This window comes from Anoplophora glabripennis, unplaced genomic scaffold (genome assembly GCF_000390285.2).
Source record: "Anoplophora glabripennis isolate ALB-LARVAE unplaced genomic scaffold, Agla_2.0 scaffold422, whole genome shotgun sequence".
In the NCBI taxonomy this organism is placed as follows: domain Eukaryota; kingdom Metazoa; phylum Arthropoda; class Insecta; order Coleoptera; family Cerambycidae; genus Anoplophora; species Anoplophora glabripennis.
Genome location: NW_019416513.1, coordinates 152,284 through 176,586, shown reverse-complemented (window position 1 = coordinate 176,586; position 24,303 = coordinate 152,284). Strand labels below are relative to the sequence as shown.

Here is a 24,303-nt window from a genome sequence, read left to right as displayed (position 1 = left end):
AATGGTGAAATAATAACGTATTGAGGTGTTTCGGAAAAATGTGTATAAAGTTAAGGGGTGGCGGTTTTGGGGGAGCAAGGTTAGGTGGACGAGTGGGTGTTAGTCTCTAGGGGTCAGTCTGCCTCACATCTGTCAATAGGTAATGCTACTACACGGTAATTATTCATTTGGTGACTGACAACATGACATATTACATTTACTTCTGTGTGGGATCCAACTAACTTGCACCACTTTACCTGATAAATAAAATTAATGGGACAACTTTATCGGTATTGGTGCACAGGGAATAATTATTTTAATTTGACAAAATACGGTGCTTAATTTTTATTTTTAATAGCCCTAGTATAACATTAGAAACCCTTGCCACAAAACCAATCAATATTGAGCTTAAAAAATTAATAAGGATACAGGCACACAAAATAAAACAATGGGTTGTACTTGAGACGCCACTATGCTATCTATACAGGGTGTGCCAAAAGTACCGGAATGGCAGGATATCTGAGAATATTCAAGGGGTAGAGCAAAAGTAAAGCACTAGAGGTTTAGGATTTTTCCCTGTCTATCCGATGGTGACCTTGAATTTGACCTGGACCATGACCTTCAAAGTCATATCAAAATCACAAAAATTTTTTTAAATGGGGCCCCATAATTTTAACCCCGCATATGGAAAGAGCGAAAAATTTTACGTTCGGATATGACCTTGAAGGTAAATATCAAGGTCAAATATCAAAAAGTCCCAAAGTGTTCCAACAGTACAGGAATGGCAGAATAACCCGCCAGGAAAAATGTTCTCCGCAATAGTTCTAGGATTCTGATGGGCACTAAACTGATGACCTTGGATTTGACCTCCGCCATGACCTCAAATTCCTTATCCGGTCATTTCAAGGTCAAGTTGGTTATTCTGTTACCCTCGATGACTACTATTGATCACCTAAGACCGTCTATTACCCTCGGTCATCACTGTTGGTCTTCAATGACTGCCTTTTACCTTTGGTGACTACTAATGACCAACAGGGACCAACAATTGCCTTTAGTGACCTCCAATAACCGACCGAGGCCGTATGTTGCCATCGGTAACCACTACTGACTAACCGAGAATGTATGTTACCTTCAGTGACCACTATTGACCAAGAATGACGTTCCATTATCTTTGATATTTGACCTTGATTGATCTTGATCTTGAAGGTTATGGTCCAGGTCAAATTTAAGGTCACCATCGGATAGCCAGGGAAAAATTCTAAACCCCTAGTGCTTTACTCTACCCCTTGAATATTCCCAGATATCCTGCCATTCCGGTACTTTTGGCCCAACCTGTATATCCTATAATTTTCATCATTTTTTTTTCTAAAAAAAAAACACCCTATATCTCAAAAACGAAGCATCTCCTAAATAATTTTAATACTATTGGTTAAACCCAAGGGAAAGGGAGACGAAAAGGCTTATTTGACTCACACATACTCGAGACTAAGACCAATTTTAATAGGTACTATATTTTTTTAGGTTTTATGAGGAACGTCTTCCTAAAGTTTATCGACAGAATCCAGAAGCACCCTTCCGAAAAATCAATTTTGCCGTGAAACTATAAGAGTTAGGAAAAAAGTGAATGTACACTTTTTGTCAATAACACACTGTTCTATTTAAAAACAGCATCATTTTTTATTTTCAGTAGGGCCGTATTAATTTTTTTTATAATTTAACGAGTCTGAGTCCCCATAACTCCGCCACTAGTTGCTAGCGGGACTTCTACTTCTATTGAAAATGGTATCTTATAAGAAGATGTATCATGCCAAATTTGGCTTAAATAGCCTTCTTCATTTAGAAGTTATTTAAAAAAATACGAATTTTTAAAAAATCTTTAACGCCCTATATTTCGAAAATGAAGCGTCTCTAGAAAAAAAAAATTATACTTGATTTTTTTCTTATTTTATTATGAGGAATATCTCCTTAAAGTTTGTCGACTTAATCCTGAAATACCCTAATATTTTGACGCGCTGCATAAGATTAAAGCTTTATCCAGTCCAAATAAATTTGTCTAAACCTTGCTGATGCCCATTTGTCGTTTTTTTCACGATTTTCGACCATTTTTCGAGATTTACTCAAATCCTGTCGGTGCTGGAGTAAAACTAACAATGGATTCGATTTAAACTAGGTTAGTGTCAGTGGTCATTGACACTTATATTCATAAACTAAACACAGTGCTTTAAAGAATTATAACAAATACTTTTTATTAAGAACTTGAACTGAATTTCGTTGATAACTCTCCCAATTTCTGTCTTTAATTCAGGAATGGTATTCCTTTGAGCAGAATAAACTTTGGACTTTACGAATCCCCACAGGAAAAAGTCGCATGGCGTAAGATCGTATGATCTTGGTGGCCAAGTCACTTCACTGTTACGCGAGATGAGTCGTCCATTAAATTTCTGCCACTACAAGTGGATAATTTGACGTACCGCATGGCAGATGGCACCATCGTGCTGGAACCACATGTTATCCACATCCATGGCATATAAATGAGGCCACAAAAAGTTCAATAGCATCTCTCGATATCGTTGTCCATTGACAGTTACTGCGTTTCCAGTCTCATTTTCAAAATGAACGGACAAATCATATCCTCAGCGTAAAATCCACACCACACTGTCACTTTTTAGGTGTACAGTGGTCATTCTTGATTGACACGAGTATTATCTCTGCCCCAAATTCGACAGTTTTGCTTGTTCACATACCCACTAACATGGAAATGCGCCTCATCGCTAAAGATTATTTTCTTAGCAAAATCACCGTCCACTGGTTGATTCTCTGGTCGGCTGGTTTCAATTCCTGGGTTAGCTGAACCTTGAATGGATCTTTTGTTCAAATTCGCTGCATTGTGCTTTTTGAAATGTTCCGGACGTTCCTTCTACCGAAAATTCTACGTAATTTGAGCACAGTCTCAGCTACACACTCTCATCCGTCGTATAGTGCTCCATTGTCTAACCGCACGTGTTTACTACAACATGTGACCCTGCACACTGCTGCCAACTCTTCGGAATGAAAATTGCGCACAATTCAAATCCTGCGTATATTTTATTACATACAGGGTGCGGCATTAGTGCGTCGAAGTACGATATCTCCGTTATTATAAAAGATATCAAAAAAGTTATTTACAAAAATTGTAGCCAACTTAAAACTGTGCATTTTAAAATTATTTTCGTATATACAGAGTGTTATGTATTACCAGCGTGAACCAAACAAACTATTTTTTTAATGGGAAAAATATATTATTTCAAATTTAGATTAAGCTCATCTCTCCCATGCTTCCAATATAGGGTTTAATTATGTTATACGGTATTCCAAAAATTATGGTCCATTGTATACGAGAATCATTCCCATTTCAACGTCCTGTATAACCTAAACAGAACAAGTTAACAATATTTTTTTGCAGGCATAACCTTTTTGTAGTGATACAGTTTTACGAGAAAATGCTATTTCGTTATTATTGCAACAGTTGAATATAGGGCGAGCCAAAACTCGAGCACATGATTTTCTCAATTTTTTCAAATGAATCACCCTATATTTTATTTTGAAAACTGGAAATACACTTTATGTTCTTTTATTTTTATAAAGCATTCCCTATAGCTAAAATCACTAATTTCCGAGATATTTACCATTTTATAACAAAAAGAGAGTTTTTAAAAAATTCCTATTATAACTATTGGCCGTGGGCAAATGACAGTGTGATAAATTGTTATAAAACATTACAAAATATCCGATGATAAGACAAAATTCTTATAATATTAACAAACTTGTTATAATATGAATTTTCTTAAAACTCTCTTTTTGTTATTAAATGGTAAATATCTCAGAAATTAATGATTTTAGGGAATGCTTTATAAAAATGAACATAAAGTGTATTTTCAGTTTTTAAAATAAAATACAGGGTGATTCGTTTAAAAAATTGAGAAAATTATACTCGAGTTTTGGCTCGCCCTATATTCAACTGTTGCAATAATAAAGAAATAGCACTTCCTCGTAAAACTGTACCAATATCAAAAAGTTATGCATGCAAAAAAATATTGTTAACTTGTTCTGTTTAGGGTATACAGGACGCTGAAATGGGAATGATTCTCGTATACAATTTACCATAACTTCTGAAATGGCCTGTATAACATAATTAAACCCTATATTGGAAGCATGGGAGAGATGAGCTTAATCTAAATTTGAAATAGTATATAGGGTGTTCCATTTAAAAAATAGTATGTTTGGTTCAACCTCAACACGTAACACTCTGTATATACAAAAATAATTGCTATAAATAACTTTTTTTGATATCTTCTATAATAAAGGAGATATCGTACTTCGACGTACTAATGCCGCACCCTGTATAATTATTTTAATAAATACATTAGTTTGAGGAGCACCATTACCCCTAAAAAACTGACCCTCACCTAAAATTATAGCTTGTATACAAAACTTTTTCTGATATCTTTAATCGTTGGTAAAATATTGCACAACCTCTACATATTTTGGTACATATACTTGTTGTATGTGAAACTTTTGCAATTTACCCAGCACACAGAGTCGACCCTGCCATGAAACGCCGAGATACGACCTCTAGATGAGTAATGCCAAATCCCAGTAGGGTAGGTAATTATAATGAACGACTTGCAAGCTAACATCCACAGGCAGTTATGATGGTACCAGCACACTTGTAACATTTTCAGCTATTGAAACAGTCAGGTATATAGATCATAACAGATAAGTTGGTTGAGGGTGGTAGGGCACCTCCGTTTTTAAATAAGGGCGTTCCTAACGTCTTTGGAAATCCCCTTTCACGGGTTGTAATGTGTGATGGTACACGTCTAATCTAATATCAGCAGATTGACGTTCCGTACTTTGCTCGCTATCATTCTTTCTGTCTCGAATGACATAAATATTGCCCAAAACTAGTTCTAAGTATACGCATTTCAAAGAAAACTGTCAATCGAAACATAATATTGAACGAAGTACAACAAAAAATGCTTTTGCATTTCTCAAGGATTGATTTTCTAATTAGTATTTACATAATAAAACAACAAATTGCCATTACCGTGTATAAAAAACGAGATTTGTTTAAGAACATATGCATATGTATGTTTAATATACATACTTAAAGTAAAATTTAGCAGCATATATATGTACATACATATACATACAATAACTTAGCGATGCAGGAGTATATATAAATATTTAATTCCATTACAATATCTGTCCCGGTTCATTCTGTAGTATTCGATTGTGAATTAATGAAGCAATAATTAATATCACAAGGCGATTTATTTGTTCGATAATTAAATTAAATTGTCAATCAGAAAATCGTTAGTAATTATAAGGTACTTCACTGATCAATTAATATAATTTAGTCTGACTAATTCGTATCTGAAGCTGTTTACCACATATTGCGGGTGTAATTCCTTAGTCTGCAGAGTAGTTGTTCCCTATAATATCAATAGTTAGAATGACCTACAGATCTTTGTAGGTTATATCTCGTGCACATTTATCATTTACTGTTCCTTACTTTTTATACGCTTGTATAACAGTTAGTCCAAGCAAATTACACTTGGAGAAAAAGAATTGTTACCCTTAGACTTTTATAAGTGGGAATGGTAAAAGGCCTTATAATAAACCTAAAAAAAAAATAAATGCGTGAGCAGGGGCGGCGGAGGGTTGATTTGGGGGGTTGAAAAGTTATGAAAAATTGTATCATTGGGATTTCTGGCGAAAGTTGAGGTCAAACAAAAAAATATGCAATACAAAAATTGTAGATCATGCAAAAATCTACAGCTTTTGAAGAAGTCACATTTTAACATAACCTCAAAATTTCCGAGAAAAATGCGAAAAATAGTTTTTTTCTGATTTTTCGTTTTTTATTTCTCATTTCCGCAAAAATAATTTGATTTGATTTTGATGAAACTTGGTGAAAGTATACCTTTCTCTGTCTTAAATAACCTCAAATTCTTTTAGATAAAAAAAAATCAAGAAGTTTATGATATATTCATTTTTTTCGGCCTGAAACACTTTTTTTTTTCAAAGAAAAATTCTACTTAAAAAAATCATCGTACAGAGTTCTGCCGGTAATCATTTTTTTCGTTTTGACATATACTCTTTGGTGAAATAAAAAAGTCTGTTATAAGTGTTCAAAAACATGCTCAAAAATGCAAAAAAAATGACTTGCAACAATGAATTTTTCAGTTATTGTTGATAATTTGTTTGAATTAAAAAATATTCAATAACTGACTACATCATTCATTCTACGGAAAAAAATACAAAAGAACTGTGTCTCATTGTTTGACCCAAAACTTTATTTTTGTACAGTATTGCTATAAACAGCTAAGTCGCATTACAAATGCACAAATGATAAATTATCTCTGGATGATTTGAGATTTCAGCAATATAAAGTATTAACTACAAAGTCTACCGTTGACGTGAAATCCGAAATTTTGCAAAATCGTTTTATTTTTTCTGTCTTTGAAAACGAATTTTAAATAAATTGCATATTTACATTGCCACTTTTTTCGTTCTATCCAATCGCGTCAACATTTTTGCAATCCGACGTTTCGTCTTCGAGGGGCCATCATCAGTTAATTTTTTAAAATATATCGCTGTTATTTTTATGACAAAATCTAGTCATTTTTAATTATGTATTATATTACTATTGTAATCCATTAAAAAGGTTTTTAGCTATCATTAAAAATTTTTCTGAGTACGGCTCTGAACGTATTCAAAATACCTGTATCTATTGGAGGAGAGAGAGAGAGGAGGAATAAAAGTCAGTACAGCACAAAATATACAACATTTTTAATTCATAATTTAAAAAGTTGTACACAATAAAAAATAATATTTTTTTATTGTGTACAATATATAATTAGTATTGCTAATAGTAGTAAAAAGTCGTTGGATATTTTGTGCGGTATTGACTTTTATACAATTATGACTTCATCCAATAGATATTTTGAAAGCGTTCAGAGCCGTACTCGGGAAAAAATTTAAATTATAGCTAAAATAAGCTAAAAACTTTTTAAGGGTTTACAATAGTAATATCGTCTAATTTAGAATTAAAAATGACTTTAAATTTTGTCATAAAAATAGCAGTGACGTATTTAAAAAAAAACCGATGATGGCCTTTCGAAGACGAAACGTCGGATTGCAAAAATGTTGCGCCATTATATAGAGCAAAGAAAGGCATTGTAAATATGTAATTTATTTTAAAATTCGTTTTCAAATAAAGCCATGAAAACTAAACAATTTTGCAACATTTCCGATTTTTCCGGATATCTCCGGAACTATCCGGAGTTTTAAAACTTTCTAAACAGCATATTGTTAGGTATACAAAAACACATATTTTTTCTAATCTGAGCCACCCCGTATCTCTTACCGTTTCCTAGATCCTATTGCTATCCCATGCTTATCTTGGACACACTGTATATCTATGAATTCATCAAACTTAAAAAAAAATAAGTACACTAATCGATCTTACGGAAAAAAATTATTATTTATTTTATTTATTTACTATTCGACTTAGTTTTGGGTCAAACAATGAGACAGTTTTTTTTTTTGTATTTTTCCGTACAATTGAATGGTGTAATCAGTTTTTGATTATTTTTAAATTTAAAAAAATTATCAACAATTACTGAGAAATTCATTGCTGCAGGTCATTTTTTACTTTTTTGCATTTTTGAGCATGTTTTTGAACTGTGATTACAAATTTTTTTTATTTCACCAAAAAATATATGTCAAAACGAAAAAATCATTACCGGCAGAACTCTGTACGAGGACTTTTTTAAAAATCAGAAAAAAAACTGTTTTTCGCATTTTTCTCGGAAATTTTGAGGTTATGTTAAAAAATGACATCTACAAAAGTTGTAGATTTTTGCAAGATCTACAACTTTTGTATTAGATACTTTTTGTCTGACGTCAACTTTCGCCAGAAATCCCAATGATACAATTTTTCATAACTTTTCAACTCCCCAAATCAACCCTCCGCCGCCCCTGCTCACGCATTTATTTTTTTTTTTTTCGTTTATTATAAGCCCCTTTACCATTTCCAGTTATAAACGTCCAGGTAACAATTTTCTTTTTTTTTTCCTCTAAATGAGTTATTTTGATCGGTCTAAGTGGGCAACCTTTAATTCGTAAACACCGACGTAAACACAATCACCAGACAGTTACAAATTAATAAATTTCAGCACCAAACACAATCAACGTCGTGACGAAACATCCACGCGTATTGCACATGCGCGCGCTGATAAGAGCAGTGCTTTTTGCCAGGCCACGTGACTCCTGCTGCTGCTTACGTAATTCTCGTAGGTGCAAGAAGCCGATGCTCACTGCTTATTAAAATTAGCAGGTCGATGAACGCCAATCAGTTTGCGTTTGCTCACGCCTATGTGTGCAAGTGTGAACAGACCAACTAGAGTCAGGCCAGTTACACTGAGCGCGATTTTTTTGCCGGAGGCAATTGCAGTTTAAAAATGTATTAAAGTTGATTATATCTTACGTGTGTAAAGTAATTACGGCACACTACACCCTAGGTTTAGGCTAATGGCAAAAAAAGCAATTTATTTTATAGATGTTAATGCTGAAATATTGTCAGTGGAAAAAAAGCGCATTAAGACCAAAAACAACGGGCTGTAAGGTCAGTTAACAAGTGCAATCTAGCGGGGGGGCGCCCAGGGGCTTTTAGGTCATCGCATCCAGTCGTAAAACATGCAAGCAGCAGTAGGAAGAGAGATATTTTGCGTGTGCCGCGCGGTTTTTGCAATGCTTGCCAATCATCTAATCCGCACTGCAACATATTATTACAAGGCTTATTACGCGGCTCCGCAAAAAAGTCCCACTTTTAATGCCCTGCCAGTTTATAATCGAGCATTAGGCCTGTAAGTGGCGAACGCAAGAAACTATGAAACCGAAATTACTTTTATTATTAAATCACTTTAATCAACTTTACTTCTAATCATTATTAGTCTTCACCGTTAGAAAATATAACCTAGTGCGAGTACCGTATGAATCTCTGCACACTGAGAAAAGTGTAAGATAAAAAATTATTCAGGGTACCTCGGAATCAGAGTGACGTAACTGTTTAAATTTCGTATCTACAGAGAAAGCGTCAAATTTAATTTAAATGAATATATATTTTTCCAGTTTTATCCGAAAAACAACCCAACTACACTGATACCACTCTACACATTATTTCTTTGTATAATAGACCAATAACATCAGCGAAATTACCATGCTTTCTAAATCCCAACTCGAAGTGGTCTAAGGAGCAGAACCGTCCTTTGGCACGACGATCGACAGCCAGAGATAGCCAGAAACATCTGAGAAGTATGTGCGCGACGCGGAAATATGAAAATTTCACGCAGCTTTCGAAATCTCGAGCCAATTTGCCGAAGAGTTCGAGAAATCAGTCGCCCAGTGTCAAACGCTGCATTCAAAGCGCTAAGGAGGACAAAATTTTGAATCGTGTTTGAGGTGGATGTGAGAGGCGGCAAGCAAATTTTTTCTGGATTACCTTCAGTACAACTCACATAATAAAAATGTAGATCCCTAGATCTGGGCGAGGTCCGGAACATTTTCAAAATTGCAAAAATGTTTAACAAATCTATCTAAATTATATCTTGGAACCTATATATTTTGGAACAATATTGAAGAGGGAAAAAGTTTTAGAATTGAATTTTACACAATATACTGTAAGTTAAAAATGTTTAAATTTATTACAGATGTTGCAAAATAGCAACAATTGATGAAAAGAGGGAAAAAGTTTTTTTTGTATAATTTTTTTGTAAATATTTTAATTGCTTCGAGGGCATTTTAATTTTGGTAAAAAAAACTTTAGAGTATAATAAAACAACATACCAAATTTCATTAAAATCGGTTCGATAGTTTTCGCAAAATAATTTATTGAAAAAAATTTTGAAAAAAAATTTTCGAATTTTCAAAATGTTGCACAGCCTCAAATAAAGTATCTAGATACTTGAAAAATTTTTCACATAGAAAAGACAGCTCAACCTTTGGAATGGTTTTTGAAAAATTGAAATCGGTTGATTAGGACGGCCACAGTAAATTTTTAAAGTTAACACTCTTTTCTTATTTTTAAACAATTAGATTAAGTACATTTATCAATTTGCAATTTAGTTTTTTCAAAAATTATAATTTTAAAGTACTATTTTTTCTTAATTTTATCTGTATTTAAAATTATAAAAAAATTTTTAATTTGTTTTAACAAAAATTATTTAAATAATTGTATTAATTATAACTAAATATATTCATATTCAGAGTATTGAAATATATACGTAAACAATTTTTTTCCTTGAATAAATACAATGGCATAAGGTAAAATATATCTACAGTATATTTAATGCATATACAGGGTGTCCCTGAAAAGGATGGACAATACTTGACCACAGATTCTTTGGATGAAAATAAGACTATTTAGCCTAACTTACCTATATACAAAAATGTACGCCTATTGACCTAAATATAGAACAGATAACCTAGTTTTTTTCAAATAATTTGAAAACTGTTTTTCTTAGAAACTTCAAATTTGGTATACATATTTTTTTATATAAGGGCAATGTAAATATAGAATTTGGTGGTAATACATATACAGGATGTTCTCTTTCTAGTGCCTGTGCACCACTGGCTATCCCGTAATTTTTTTGTGTGTACGTCACTGACGACAGAATTTGTATTTTTAAAAATAAGCACTATTTTAGAAGATTTTTTGTCTCTTACAAAATTTTGATATCGTTTATGGATTTCGAGTAAAATTGGCATTTTTTACACATTAAATAATATAAGCCTGACCTAGAGATGGCGGTAGTTGTTTGAAAAATATCACTGTATCAGAAAGTACACAATCTATAAAGCATACGTTTCAAGTTTGAAGACGCCATGTTGTTTAGTATTTGTTTGACAGCCATCAATAGTGAACGTTTTCAGTGAATTTGTGAAAATGGAGAACAATGCACCAGCTCACACATCCGTTATTGCAATGACCAAAATTAATGAATTAAAGTTTGAATTGCACTCTACACACTCTATTCGCCAGATTTAGCCACCTCGGATTATTTTCTGTTTCCAAACATGAAAAAATGGTTCAGTGGTCAAAATTTTTCCAACGATGACGAAGTGATGTCGGCAGTTAATGGCTATTTTGACGAGCAAGACAGTTCTTATTATAAAAAGGGTATCGAACTTATCGAACATCGCTGGGAAAAGTGTATAGAGGTGAAAGGAGATTATGTTGAAAAATAAATATATTTTTTTCCAAAATTTTTGTGTTTTCTTTGTTAGGTCGGGTACTTCTGGGACCATCCTCGTAGTATAAGATAAATAGAATAGTCTAATACGAGGTGCCATATAACAAAGAAACAAATTCATAACAATAATTATAAGGTTCAGTGTCAAGCTAGCTGTGATTTAATTTTAGTTTAAGAATACAACATGAAATTAGTGTTATGAGAGGTAATGCACAATTATTGGATAAAATTCATTTTCATTTTCGAAGAACTAATGCTTGCGTTTAAGAACAAGGAAGTAACTTTGAGCATTTAATGTAATATTATTTAAATGTGATTACAAACATCAATTTAGGTTTATTTAAAATGTTATGTTGATTTTTTTATATTATTAGTTGATACTGTTTATATAAGATATTAGTGTTGATTTTTATTTTATTGGTTGATAATACTAATACTAAAAATGTGTAGTCGTTTTTTTAATGTGACGTTTTTTCATTATTATTACCTGTTTTGAGGCTGCAGTTATAAATTATTTTTTACAAATCGGAATTTTCGCCTATAAGTATTTAATGTATCAAAATTTTGTAAGAGGCAAAAAATCTTCTAAATTAATGCTTATTTTTAAAATTACAAATTCTTCTAATTAATTCTGTCATCATTGGCGCACACACAAAAAAGTTACGGGATAGCCAGTGGCGTACAGGCACTAGAAAGAGAACATCCTGTATATGTATTCTCACCAAATTCTATATTTACCTTGCCCTTACATAAAAAAAATAAGTGTATTAAATGAGAAGTTTCTAAGAAAAATAGTTTTCAAATTATTTGAAAAAAACTAGGTTACTATTCTATATTTAGAAGGCTATATCTCAGTAGGCGTGCACATTTGTATATAGGTAAGTTAGGCTAAATAGTCATATTTTCATCAAAGGAACCTGTGGTCAAGCGTTGTCCATCCTTTTCAGAGACACCCTGTATAATAAAATTTTTTTATAACAAAATATGTACAAATTAGACGATATTCGAATTCCTTGGCTCGCGAGACATCGGATTAAAAAAAAGATCGAAATTGGTCCATTAGAAGCCGAGATAATGCAATTTTTTTTTACTTTCGTATTTTGAACCTCCGAATTCAGTCTCGGAGAGAAAACCCCCTTCTCACTTTTCGTGTTTTGAGTCACTTTTCGCGCGTGCGAGCGACAACTTTTCCGATTATTTATCTATATTGCCGATAACTGATGGATATGAAAATTTTTTCTAGTTTAGAACCCGGAAAAACGAAGCCACTGGATCAAAGATTATTGCTAAATTGTTTATAAATTAACGGTAAATGCCGATAAACTTTGACCGGCTTATATCTCGTGAACCAATACACGAAATTTAACTTTACTTTTTAAAAGAAGCGTCTTTCCGAGTACTTTAAAATTATAATTTTTGAAAAAAACTAAATAAATAAATTGTTTAAAAATAAAAAGTGTTCATTTTAAAAATTTACTGTGGCCGTCCTAATCAACCGATTTCAATTTTTCAAAAACCATTTGAAAGGCTGAGCGGTCTTTTCTATGGGAAAAGTTTTTCAAGTATCTAGATGCTTTATTTGATGCTGTGCAACATTTTGAAAACTCGAAATTTTTTTTCAAAAAAAATTATTTCGCGAAAACTATCGAACCGATTTTAATGAAATTTAGTGTGTTGTTTTATTATACTCTAAAGTTTTTTTTTACCAAAATTAGAATGCCCTCAAAGCAATTAAAATATTAAAAAAATTATCCAAAAAACTTTATTTTGCCTTTTTTTCATCAAATATTGCTATTTTGCAACATCGGTAATAAATTTAAACATTTTTAACTTCCAGTATATTGTTTATATCAATTCTAAAACTTTTTTCCTTTTCAATATTCTTCCAAAATGCGTAGGTTCCAAGATATAAGTAAAAACTCGGATAAAATAGGTATTTTTTAAAAAATTTTAAACATTTTTGCAATTTTGAAAATGTTCCGGACCTCGCCCAGATCTAGGGATCTCCACTTTTATTGTGTGAGTTGTACTGAAGGTATTCCAGAAAAAATTAGCTTGGCCCCTCTTACATCCAAGAAGTGTGATATTTCGACAGGTCCGCTCGAATCCAACAGAAAACAGTGTTGCAAGCAAGTCTAAGTGACCAAAGTGTTAGTACCAAAACCTACCCCTACAAAGGCGCCAGACAAGTCACAAGTCTACTAAGCAGGAGTCTGTCTGGTTTTCTAAGTAATATTCAATTGTCATCTCCGAGGCTACAATGGTTACGACTAGACACCACAAAGAGCAGAGGGTATGAACCAATTTTTTCGGTGGCGACCAGGTATAAATTGGTCTTTGGTGCAACTTCATCATAAATGACATTTACTGTATCATTTCTATTTTGATGATCGAGCTTGACCTGCAAAACTGTTTGATATTTACTGTCGAGTTTTGTTTGAAATAAATAATATCTGGACTGCATTTGCATTTTTATTTTCAAAGGGACAAATCGCTAAGATGTATGCAGGAAACGATCCCGAGGAAGTCTACGGGCTGACCACTAATAGTTTTTGAAGTACGTCTTTGTAAAATGCAGGCATTTGTGTGCACCCTTTTGAATTTCCATAGAAATCGGGCCCTTTGTCCTTTATTTTCCACAGACATAATCAATGTGGCAAAAACAAAGTGACGCATACGATAAAAAAGCGCAAGAAATTAGTAATCCACCGGCGTGTTTTATATTTGCACATTATACATATGCGAAAGAGGTTTTTTTTTCTTGATATCATGAACACTGTACTTTTAAATGTAACAGATCGTAAACCGCGATAGGAGGCACAATTAAAAATAAAAAATTACCAAAGCACGAAACAAAGCGAGATACTATCTTGGAATTATACAAATTACAGACCTCTGGCGGCCGTTTTTTTTTTTTGTAAAAATTGGTTCGACCCGTTTAAAATAAAATGCATTCGAAACGGCAGGATAAGTTTTTACATATTTTATTAAAGCTATTAAAATCCAAAATTAATTTTCAGGCTTCATGCATTTTATCAGAGGAAACGGAACATTCATCATTTAAAACAATTTGTAGACATTAGTTGATTAAAAATTATGTAAATTCAATTCGAAATTATAATATTCACACAGTTTTGAATGCATTAATTTACCTGGACTGTTCAAACGTCAGCTTTGTAACTTACAACACAAAACAGTGCATTTTTTAATTTACACAGTGTCTCAAAATTTCGTGTATAAGGATTTGCAACAGCAAAATTTGTCAAAATAGCAAAACATTTTTGTTTTTCCAACGTTATATCAGAATTATACGAAATTTAATGTGCAAATACTTGAGTACATACAAGGTACACACAATTTTTTTTGGCAAAACCGATTTATTTATTTCAAAATAGTCCCCTCCGATTTGCACAGTTTAAAAGCATGTCGAATAAGTGTTTTAGATCGTCGATCAGGATTTCCTTCAGGATGTCGGTACAAGCGTTTTGGATAGCTTCTACATCCACAAAACTCTTCCCTTTCATCGGCAAATACATTTTTCCGAAAAGATAAAAGTCGCACGGTACCAAATCAGGCGAATACGGGGAGTGATTGACAGTTAAAAAGCGATTTTTAGTCAAAAAATCGGTCACCAGTGTCGATCGATTAGATGGCGCATTATCGTGCAACAAACGCGAACTTCCTTCTGCGCGATATTCTGACCTAATACGACGAATACGATGCACCAATTGTTTCAGTTTTTTGGGTTTTGTCTCGTCTGGCGTCTTCTACTCGGCACTTTGGCGTTTGGTTTTTGAATCATATTGAAAACACCACGTTTCATCACGATGTTGTAAAGGAAGTATTTATATCTTTTGACTTCCTTGATGATGTCCTTGTAATGTTGAATTCTGAACAAATCGGCCAAAATGCGAAAAATTTATGTTTTTGAGATTCCACGAATTTCAATGAAAAATTTGGCTGATTTTTGATGAATTCACGCAGTTTTGATGGACGGAATATTGCTCATCATTTACATCCTCACGATCGTTTTTAACTTTAAACTCATAAACTTTGCTACGGGATAAACAATCATCACCATAAACTTAGTTCATCAATTGAAACGATCCCGTAAAAGTTTTTCCAAGTTTAAAACAAAACTTAATATTAGCTCTTTGTTCGATACTCATTTGTGTAAGAATGATACTGTCACCTCAGACACAATAGCTCCGCTTCTATTCGTCCCAATGTCATAAAATTTTGACAGTACATCAGTGAAGGATCTACCAAAAAAATAAAAAAATCGTTATTCATTTTCAAGAAAAAAACTGAAATAAAATTTTTGGAATTTTGTATTTTTACATTTAAAATTGTTTTATTTTAATTTATAGCATGTGCTAACCACTAAGAAAATTTTCATACATCAAAACATTAATTATTATTAAACTACAAGAAGGTTTCTATTTCAGATGATAAAAACAATAATAAACGAAACGTAAAGAAGGTTGAAGATCTTATCATAATTTTTATAAATTCCATTGCATCCCATTCCATTTTACCTTTTTGTTTGATATCATTTTATCGGAAATGTGTTATTGTTGAAACCATTTTCAATTGTATTAAATATTCATTCTACTTACAATCAAAGTGTAACTTTTACATTTATCAATTGTTCATTATGGTTTATTCGTTAGCTGAAAAAGTTGAAATAATTTTTCTTTATGGAAAACAAAATAAATGTGCTAGACAAACTGCTCGAATTTTCAATGAGTTGCATCATCAAACAAGTCATACGTACGGAAGCCAGATCGTTAACAATTTCGAGAAATTTCGAGAAACTGCAAACAATATCTGCTTCATTGATGAGTTTTTTCTCAATGGTACAGTGAATAGGCAATCGTTATTGGTCGGGTGAAAACCCTCATTGTATTACGGAATCGCACACTCAGTATCCAGATGAGCTGAACGTCTGGGCAGGAATATTGGATAATCAGATAGTTGGTTAATTTTTTTTAGATGGCACTTTGACTGGAGCCAGCTATTTACGTTTGTTGGAAGATCATATTGATCCCATGATCACAGAAATTCTGGAGAATGATGATCAGCTGGATGAAAATTTTGTGACGTTCCAACAGGACGGAGCTCCACCTCAATTTGAGCGACGAGTTCGGGCTTATTTGGATCAGAATTTTCTAGGGCGATGGATAGGTAGGCGTGGGGCTATAGAATGGCCAGCTCGGTCTCCCGATTTAAGTCCAAACGACTTTTTTCTCTGGGGATATCTCAAATCAGTGGTTTTTGCAAGTCAACCCGAAAATCTTGAAGATTTAAGACAACGTATTGTAAACGAATGTCGGAATTTAACTCCAGAGATTTTTGCAAATGTAAGATGTTTCGTAGACAGGCTCCATATTTGCCAAGAACAAATGGGTGCACAATTTGAGCATCTATCATAAACAATTTCAAATGTAAAAATACAAAATTCCAAAAATTTAATTTCAATGTTTTTTTCTTGAAAACGCATAATTTATTTTTTTTTACGGATTCAAAGTCAGTATCAAAAGAGCTTTCAAACGAAGTATCACACGCCCTGTAGTGCCATCTGAAATTTTAAAGTTGATACCTCGATCTACAAAGGGGTGGCAACTGCAAAATAAGTAATGATGTAAGAAATTAAAAATCGACGTGTTTTTGAAATTTTTTCAAAACTTCGTATTAAGCGAAGTGTTCAGGTGGAAAGTTTTATATGGGACACCCTCTATAGATGTCACATTTTGAGGTACTAACCCAAGTAATGAAATTTACAGAAATTGGAACACTATTCGTTGCATTTATTTTTTTCTCATTGTCTCATAAGATCAAAAAGGTTAGAAGAGAAGGAAGATTTACCTACACTAAGCAATTTTTCTGTTTATTGCAAAAAAAAAAATAGACAAAGAACGGACGACACGCCGTTTACTACCACAAATATGCATCTCTTTTTATGCAGTATGTAAACCGGGGTCGATTCCAGAGGTTGTCAACAGGTTTTAACAATTTTGATTATTATTAATTTTAAACATCGTATTGCAGTTACAACTATTTTGATTATTGAAAATGCTTTTATTGATGCATTCTATTTACAACTTCAGTTCAATTCATATGAATTTGTTTGTTTTAAATTTTTCGTCGTATTTAATTATATTACGTTGGTGGTATTCTACACAAGAAACTAAAAATTTAACGGTCAAAGAGTATCCGTTTTGGTCAGTTTTTTTCGTTGCGCTGTATCATCGCCAAAAAATGGGTTTTTAATAGGCGCAGTACCTTCCACGTCGAAGCCTACTTGGATTTTTCAATAGGAACTACAAATCCGTAACTAATACAATTATAATGTGTGATATAATAACGATTTCCCTTAACCAGCCAGATCCGCTGAAAAATTAGACAAAGGGCGCTACCTAAATGTTGACAATGATGTATAATGGTATCTAGCTGGCATAATAGCATTTCTAGTCGAGTTGAAAGGGTGTATTGGGGATCGGAGGAACGGCGGGGGTCCCCACATATAGCTTACGGATCATTACCCACAGGTGTAATGGTGTCTCTCCATCTAACAAAATGTCACTACATAACTGTTGATAACCGAAGGTTTAAATCTGAATATTATGCAAAATTCTTGCATTGTTTAGCCCCGCGTTTGAGTTTTATTGAGAAATTATACTAAATCCCCTCAAAATGCCCTTGGTTTTGGTCAGTTGGCAGGGAATATTAAAAAAGGGATTTTTTGTGCTCTCTAACTGAAATCAGTTTTTATGCTGCACGTTAAGTTTTATGCGGGGATAGTAAGGCAAAAATCCTGTTGTTATTCTGAATAATTTTGAACACTTTGAGTCGAAAATATATGCAATATTCCCTTCATTCCACTCATTGTTTGTACTTGTACAGGGTGATTTTTATGATAAAGTTTTTTACAAACTAATATCTTAAGATGCTGTCTAAAGTTAATTATTTATGGCTTTAGTTTCTGTTCTGTTTATTTTGGCAGTTTGCCATTTGCACAAAGGTAAAAAATTAAAAATAAACCCTAGTGCTGAAAGAACCAGTACACAGCCACACAAAAAAAAGTTGTCTGTACTTTTCATGCGACATATGTTATCTGTAGTATTTTTGCCTCCTAATCACGAATCCGGTGTAAGAATTGAGCTATCACATCACAGGAATTTCCTAACAGCAAAAAACAGGTCAAAAATACCAAAAATTTACAAAAAAGTGCTAGGAAAAATACAAAAAATTGCTCTATATTTATGCATATTTATATGGTTGAGATTCCGCCGAACGTGAATCTGCTGTCAGAATTGATGATTCTTTTTCTAACTTCAAAAAAACAGGTCAATTGAGGTCAGATATATAATAACAGATTTGCGCCAAATTTAGTACACGGGGTCGCTGGTCACGAATCCGAGGTCAATTTTGCAAAATTCAAGATGGCGGATCCAAGATGGCCGCCCAAATTTAAATCAAAATTTCATCAATTACCTATGTACTTTAAGAAGGTTAAAACATGATTGGGTACTCAGGTTATACAGTAAACAAAAATATTACAAAATGAATTTCGCAATTCTGACCTCGAGCAGCGGCCCCGATAACCCTCGTATACCAAATTTCACAAGAATGTTTTATTTTTTGAAAATTTGGTCGGCCATCTTGGATGCGTCATCCTGAATTTTGCAAAATTGACCTCGATCCGTGATCAGCGACCCCGATAACCCCCGTATACCAAATTTGGCGCGAATGTTATTTTTTGAAAATTCGTGATGTCTAACCTTAATTGACCCGTTTTTTTTTTAGGTTAGAAAAGAACCATCAATTCTGACCGCGGATTCACATTCAGCAAGGTCTTAACCATATAAATAAACATTTGAATATAGAAAAAAGAAAAATTCAGTATTTTTCGTGAATTTTTGCTATTTTTGACCTGTCTTTTGAGGTTAGGAAATTCCTGTAATGTGATACAGGTAGCTCAATTCTGACACCGGATTCGTGATCAGGAGGCAAAAATAGTACGGATAACATATGTTGCATGAAAAGTACAGACAATTTTTTTGTGTGTGGCTGTGTTATTATTTGCTATTTTGTAAAACTATGTTTGCCTAGCTAACACCGAAAAAAGATGACAAATAAAAAAAAATATACGTCACTAAATCACACACTCAACGTTTCGAAAATCCACAATCTGTTTCGTTCCTAATACTAAGAACAACATGGTGATGATAACGTATGGAAAAGCTGTTGAAAACTGCTAGTTAACTAAACATCTTCATGTACGACGATTTTCAAATAGGCAACACTGGTAAATAGAGTTATAGGTCAGAGTCATCGGTTCCAAAAATGTTTTCATCGTATCAGCGTGGTAAGCCAATAGATATCAAAAATATATTTTATTTGCATAAAATAACTTCTGTAATAAAGTTTTCCCACCTTAACAAATAAAAAATTTGCGAATACTCTTGCGAAATGGTCATGTAGTTATATAATAAGCAGGAAAAGAAGTGTATCAAATACGAACTTAGAATAAGTAACAATATCTATTAATAAAATAATATAAATATCATATGATATACCCTCAATAACCAGTAAACAGCTAGTAACAAATAATTATCCGAAATAAACACTCAAAATGATATGTCTAAATATAACTAATACAAAAACACATATCTGATGTACTGAAATTGTTAAATAATGCAATCATTAAAAAAATATCCTGTATTCTTGCTGTTATATTATCACTTTTGACAAAGACTAATCACGTAAAAAAATAATTACTACAAACAGATCCTTTGTTTCTGTATTTTACCTGTAATGAATCGATTAATATATTAACAATATCAGCAGTTAGGGATCTTTTCCGTGGAACTAGATATATTTTGATTTCAGGTATCGAAGAACATTGTTGGTTTTGGGGTGGCTGAATCCGAATCCGGTGTCCGTTTGATACGATTAGCTCTGGTTTAAAAGTCAGTTCAAGGTCAAATGTAGAGAATCGATTGCCAACAAAGTAAACCAATATATCTAAACATTTTTGGGGACGCCGAAACCGAATCCGATGCCCGTTTAACCCGATTAGCTCTGGGATACGGTCAGTTCAAGGTCAAAAGTAGAAAATCAATTGTCAACAAACTAAATCTACGTATCTATACGTTTTTGGGGTCGCCGAATCCGAATCCGGTGTCCGCTTGACTCGATCAGGTCTGGTTTAAGTTCAGTCCAAGGTCAAATGTAGAGAATCAATTGCCAACAAAGTAAACCAATATATCTATACGTTTTTGGGGTCGCTGAATCCGAATTCGGGGTCTATTTGATCCGATCAGTTAAACACTCTCAAGTCTAAACTCAAAACAATCAAAGTAAGCATTTATGGGTAAGAAAATTTGAGTCACAAAGAAGATTAAAGAAAGAAAACTTTAACTATGAGTCCGTGACTCTCGAGTTAATTGTTTTGACATGACGTCTGATCGAGTCAAACGGACACCGGAATCGGATTCGGCAACCCCAAAAACCTATAGATATATTGGATTACTTTGTTGGCAATTGATTCTCTACATTTGACCTTCAACTGACCTTAACCCAGATCTTATAGGGTCAAACGGACGCCGGATTTGGATACAGCGACCCCAAAATAATATAGATATGTACGTTAACTTTGTTGGTAGTTGATTCTCTACATTTGACCTTGAACTGACCTTATCCTAGAGCTAATCGGGTCAAACGGACATCGGATTCGGTTTCAACGACCCCAAAAATGTTTAGATATATATGTTTTTTAAGACTTATTAAAAGTAATTCTAATCAGGCGCGGATCCAGGGGGCAGCGACGGCCCCCCAAATGGTCCGGAAAAAATCAAAGTTCAAACAGAATAAATTAATAAAGATTAAAGTTGTCCTGCTTAAACACGCCTCAGTTTTCTTGACTCCATAACTTTTTTTTAATAAATTAAACGAATACAAATTTTCTGGTTAAAAATATCTTAGTTTTCTTGATTGCATATCTTTTTTTTACAAACGCATACCCATTTGTTAAGCGTGTCCTTTCTCTTATTTATAATGCCCATTTTCCGTGCCCATTTGAAAATATTATCTTCCACCTTGTTAGACAACAACTTTTTAGTAACCCACTGTTTTGCTTCCTCAAATGAGAGGCCATCAAATAATGTCCCAACTGGTAATTTCGGTCGAACAGCCACGTTAAAACAATAATTCAAATCGGATTTTTAACGATCCAAACTGGTAGCTCTATCGAAAGTGTGTCAATGGTCGCTGATAAAAAATGAAAGTTGGCGTGAAAACGGCCAACTAGTCGATAATGCGTTTTTTATCATCGCCGTAGTAAAAATGTAAACCATCCAGGAAGTGAACGAGGAGAAAAGTAGAATTTATCGAACAATACTTAATTCCATGGGTTTAATGTCCATCGTCCGCAAGTTCCAGTAAATAAAACATGGTGTAGCCCGAGGCACCTCAGCCAAGTGGCGCCTACCGTTTAGAGGTTAAAGCAATCCTTACCGTGTTCCATGTTCTTCTAGTCTCGCTCGTTTTGTCCGTCCGTTGTCATTGCGACAGACTATTAAAAATCCAATCATTGTTGCTTCTCCTGTACCGTCTATTATTTGTAAAGTGGAGGATTTCAACTGGCTCTAATTAACGCTACCTTCCAGGGAATAATTAATAGACATTATCTTCGATTTCATCAAATCCAATTCATTGCTAGGCATTTCTCTTTACCCAGAACGTGTTTTCGTCCTACATAAATTAAAAACAATTATGTTAATGGCCCGTAATTTGTCCATTCTCTATAAATCACATCCCTAATAATAAAAGTAAACGAGTACCACTAACGCTCATAAAAATTTTGTGTAAAATAACACATTACATCTTTTTCACAGTACAACTACATTAACCATGTAATTTCACACTTTGCAATTCACTCAATACAAATCGGTATGTGTATATTTACATCTAAAGTGTAATTCGATTAAAAAACAGGGAAATTACAGAGAGTGAAAGCAATAAAGGTTCGAGTGAAATTATTGAGTATATGTTCACTCAATATTGGGCATTTTGATGATTTAACTCATTTGTGATTATATTTAAACTAAAACTGAGTACTTTCACTCAAATATAGATACTCCTTAAATAAATTCTTCACGTAAATTCGTATTTCCTGCACTTGTACCTAAATCAGAGGAAATTACCTCATTACTGAGTGAGTTTAAATGTACATCAATTTCGAATAATTTGAAAGACGCCGTGAAGATGACACCACTTACATATTGCTTCTGTAATCTCGACCACAATTGATAGGGGCCCCTTAGATGCACCAGAAAAGCGTGATCGCCAGGAGAACAGGCCTGGCCGCTGGCGGCGGCGGGTCTCAGCTGGCGGGTCTCAGCCAGGACAGAAGGAGGCCCCACGAAGTGAATTAATTTCAACACCGTATATTCTAATTAATCATTTGCACTCAATATTCAGTTAATTAAAAACCAAGTCTGAGTTAAAATTGGTTTTATATGCTCATAATAGAGTCAAAAGTCGCTCAATTGATAGTTAGCAGTTAACAGTAACTCGGGTTTGAGTAAAACTCACTCACTCCAGATGCAATAGTTTCACTCAGTTGTACTCATACTAATAGAGCGAAAATTTCACTTAATCGGGTGTGGGCAGAAATTGACTGAAATTGAGTGAAATTTTTTTACAGTGTACATAAAAGGTTAGGAGTTACATATTTCAAAATTTAACTAAAGTAGTCTCTAAACAAGTCAACCCTTTCTTGATTCATGTACATGTTTTTCATAATATCACAATATAGCACAGAAACTTGCAAATGAAAACACAGAATTGCTTTTTTTCGTTTACCATCCGGTCGTGTCATACTAAGTGCGAAGTCAACTGGTAGTAGCAGCTTTTCAGAGGCGGCAATACGGCATTTTAACTGAACAGGGGAGGCTAGCCTCCGGTGCTTTACGTAAGCTTTCGAAACAGGATCGGATTCTGATTAAATTTAAACTATTTTTTTTAAAACAATAGAATGTTTTTTTAATGTTCGGCGCTTTGTCCACATTGATACCGAGAAAATATGGTGACTTTAAAATAACATGTAAAATTCTAATTTCGGATGGACCGGTTTATGGCGCCCAAAGCCCACAACAATAACATATTAGAAATAGTTTATCGAAATACCAAAACAAAGACATTAACGGTTGAAAATCCCTTTCATAGTTTTAAGGGGGGAAAATTTGCATAACAATGCTGTTTGTAAAATTAAATACATTTATTTTGAAGAAAATATTAATAAACACTTCTCTAACTGCGTCCATTTTTTGTATATTAAGGCCAAGAATTTCAGGGAAGTGATTTAGGATGTTTAGAGAATATAAAATTTACCAATACAATTAATTTTGTTCCTCAGTTTTCAGAGCTTAATTATTTTCATTCCTTCTCCCTGTACATATAAATATATACTCGTAAAGCGTATATGCTTCCTGTATCTCTGAAAAATCTGTAAGAACGCATCAAACCGACCCTCGACGAGATCGTGAAATAAAATGGCACAAAGCTGCTAATTCAGACATCCAGGTGTTTTGATAATAGCATGTGCAACAATTTGGTTCAATAATAAATCACGCATCGCGCACAATAGTAACCAGATAATGAAGCTTTATTCAAATTTGTCAACAATATGACCACACCACCGTGACACCATCAGAAACAGGCTCTAAGTACCACCCCTATCACTCTACATACTGTGTGTATAGAATCGCAACACTCGCACTTCACAAAAAAAAATGGGAATACAGGATGACAGGACATTATTATTAAACTCAACACCTGTTGGATGAGTCCGCTAGAACGCTTACTTTTTCCGTTGGAATTCATTCAGTCAATGCAACAAAGCTGGAATCGTGTAAAATAAAACACAATGGGATTCTTCCCCTGTATCACCAGAGGGTATCAAATAGGTCATTAGTGTTTTTTTTAATGAAATTCACATACAGTGACATGGATATTGTTA

General features: G+C 33.6%; 1 protein-coding gene across 1 annotated transcript in view; it reads left to right on the top strand.

Moving 5' to 3' along the window:
* The window catches only part of LOC108912808 (putative mediator of RNA polymerase II transcription subunit 12), a 102,623-nt gene extending 79,906 nt beyond the window's left edge, over positions 1 to 22,717 (top strand). Inside the window, exons 2-3 of the mRNA XM_018718199.1 lie at positions 16,272 to 16,639; positions 22,607 to 22,717. Coding sequence (XP_018573715.1) covers positions 16,272 to 16,639; positions 22,607 to 22,717 — 479 coding nt within the window. The remainder of the gene's footprint in view (positions 1 to 16,271; positions 16,640 to 22,606) is intronic.
* The last annotated feature ends 1,586 nt before the right edge of the window (positions 22,718 to 24,303 follow it).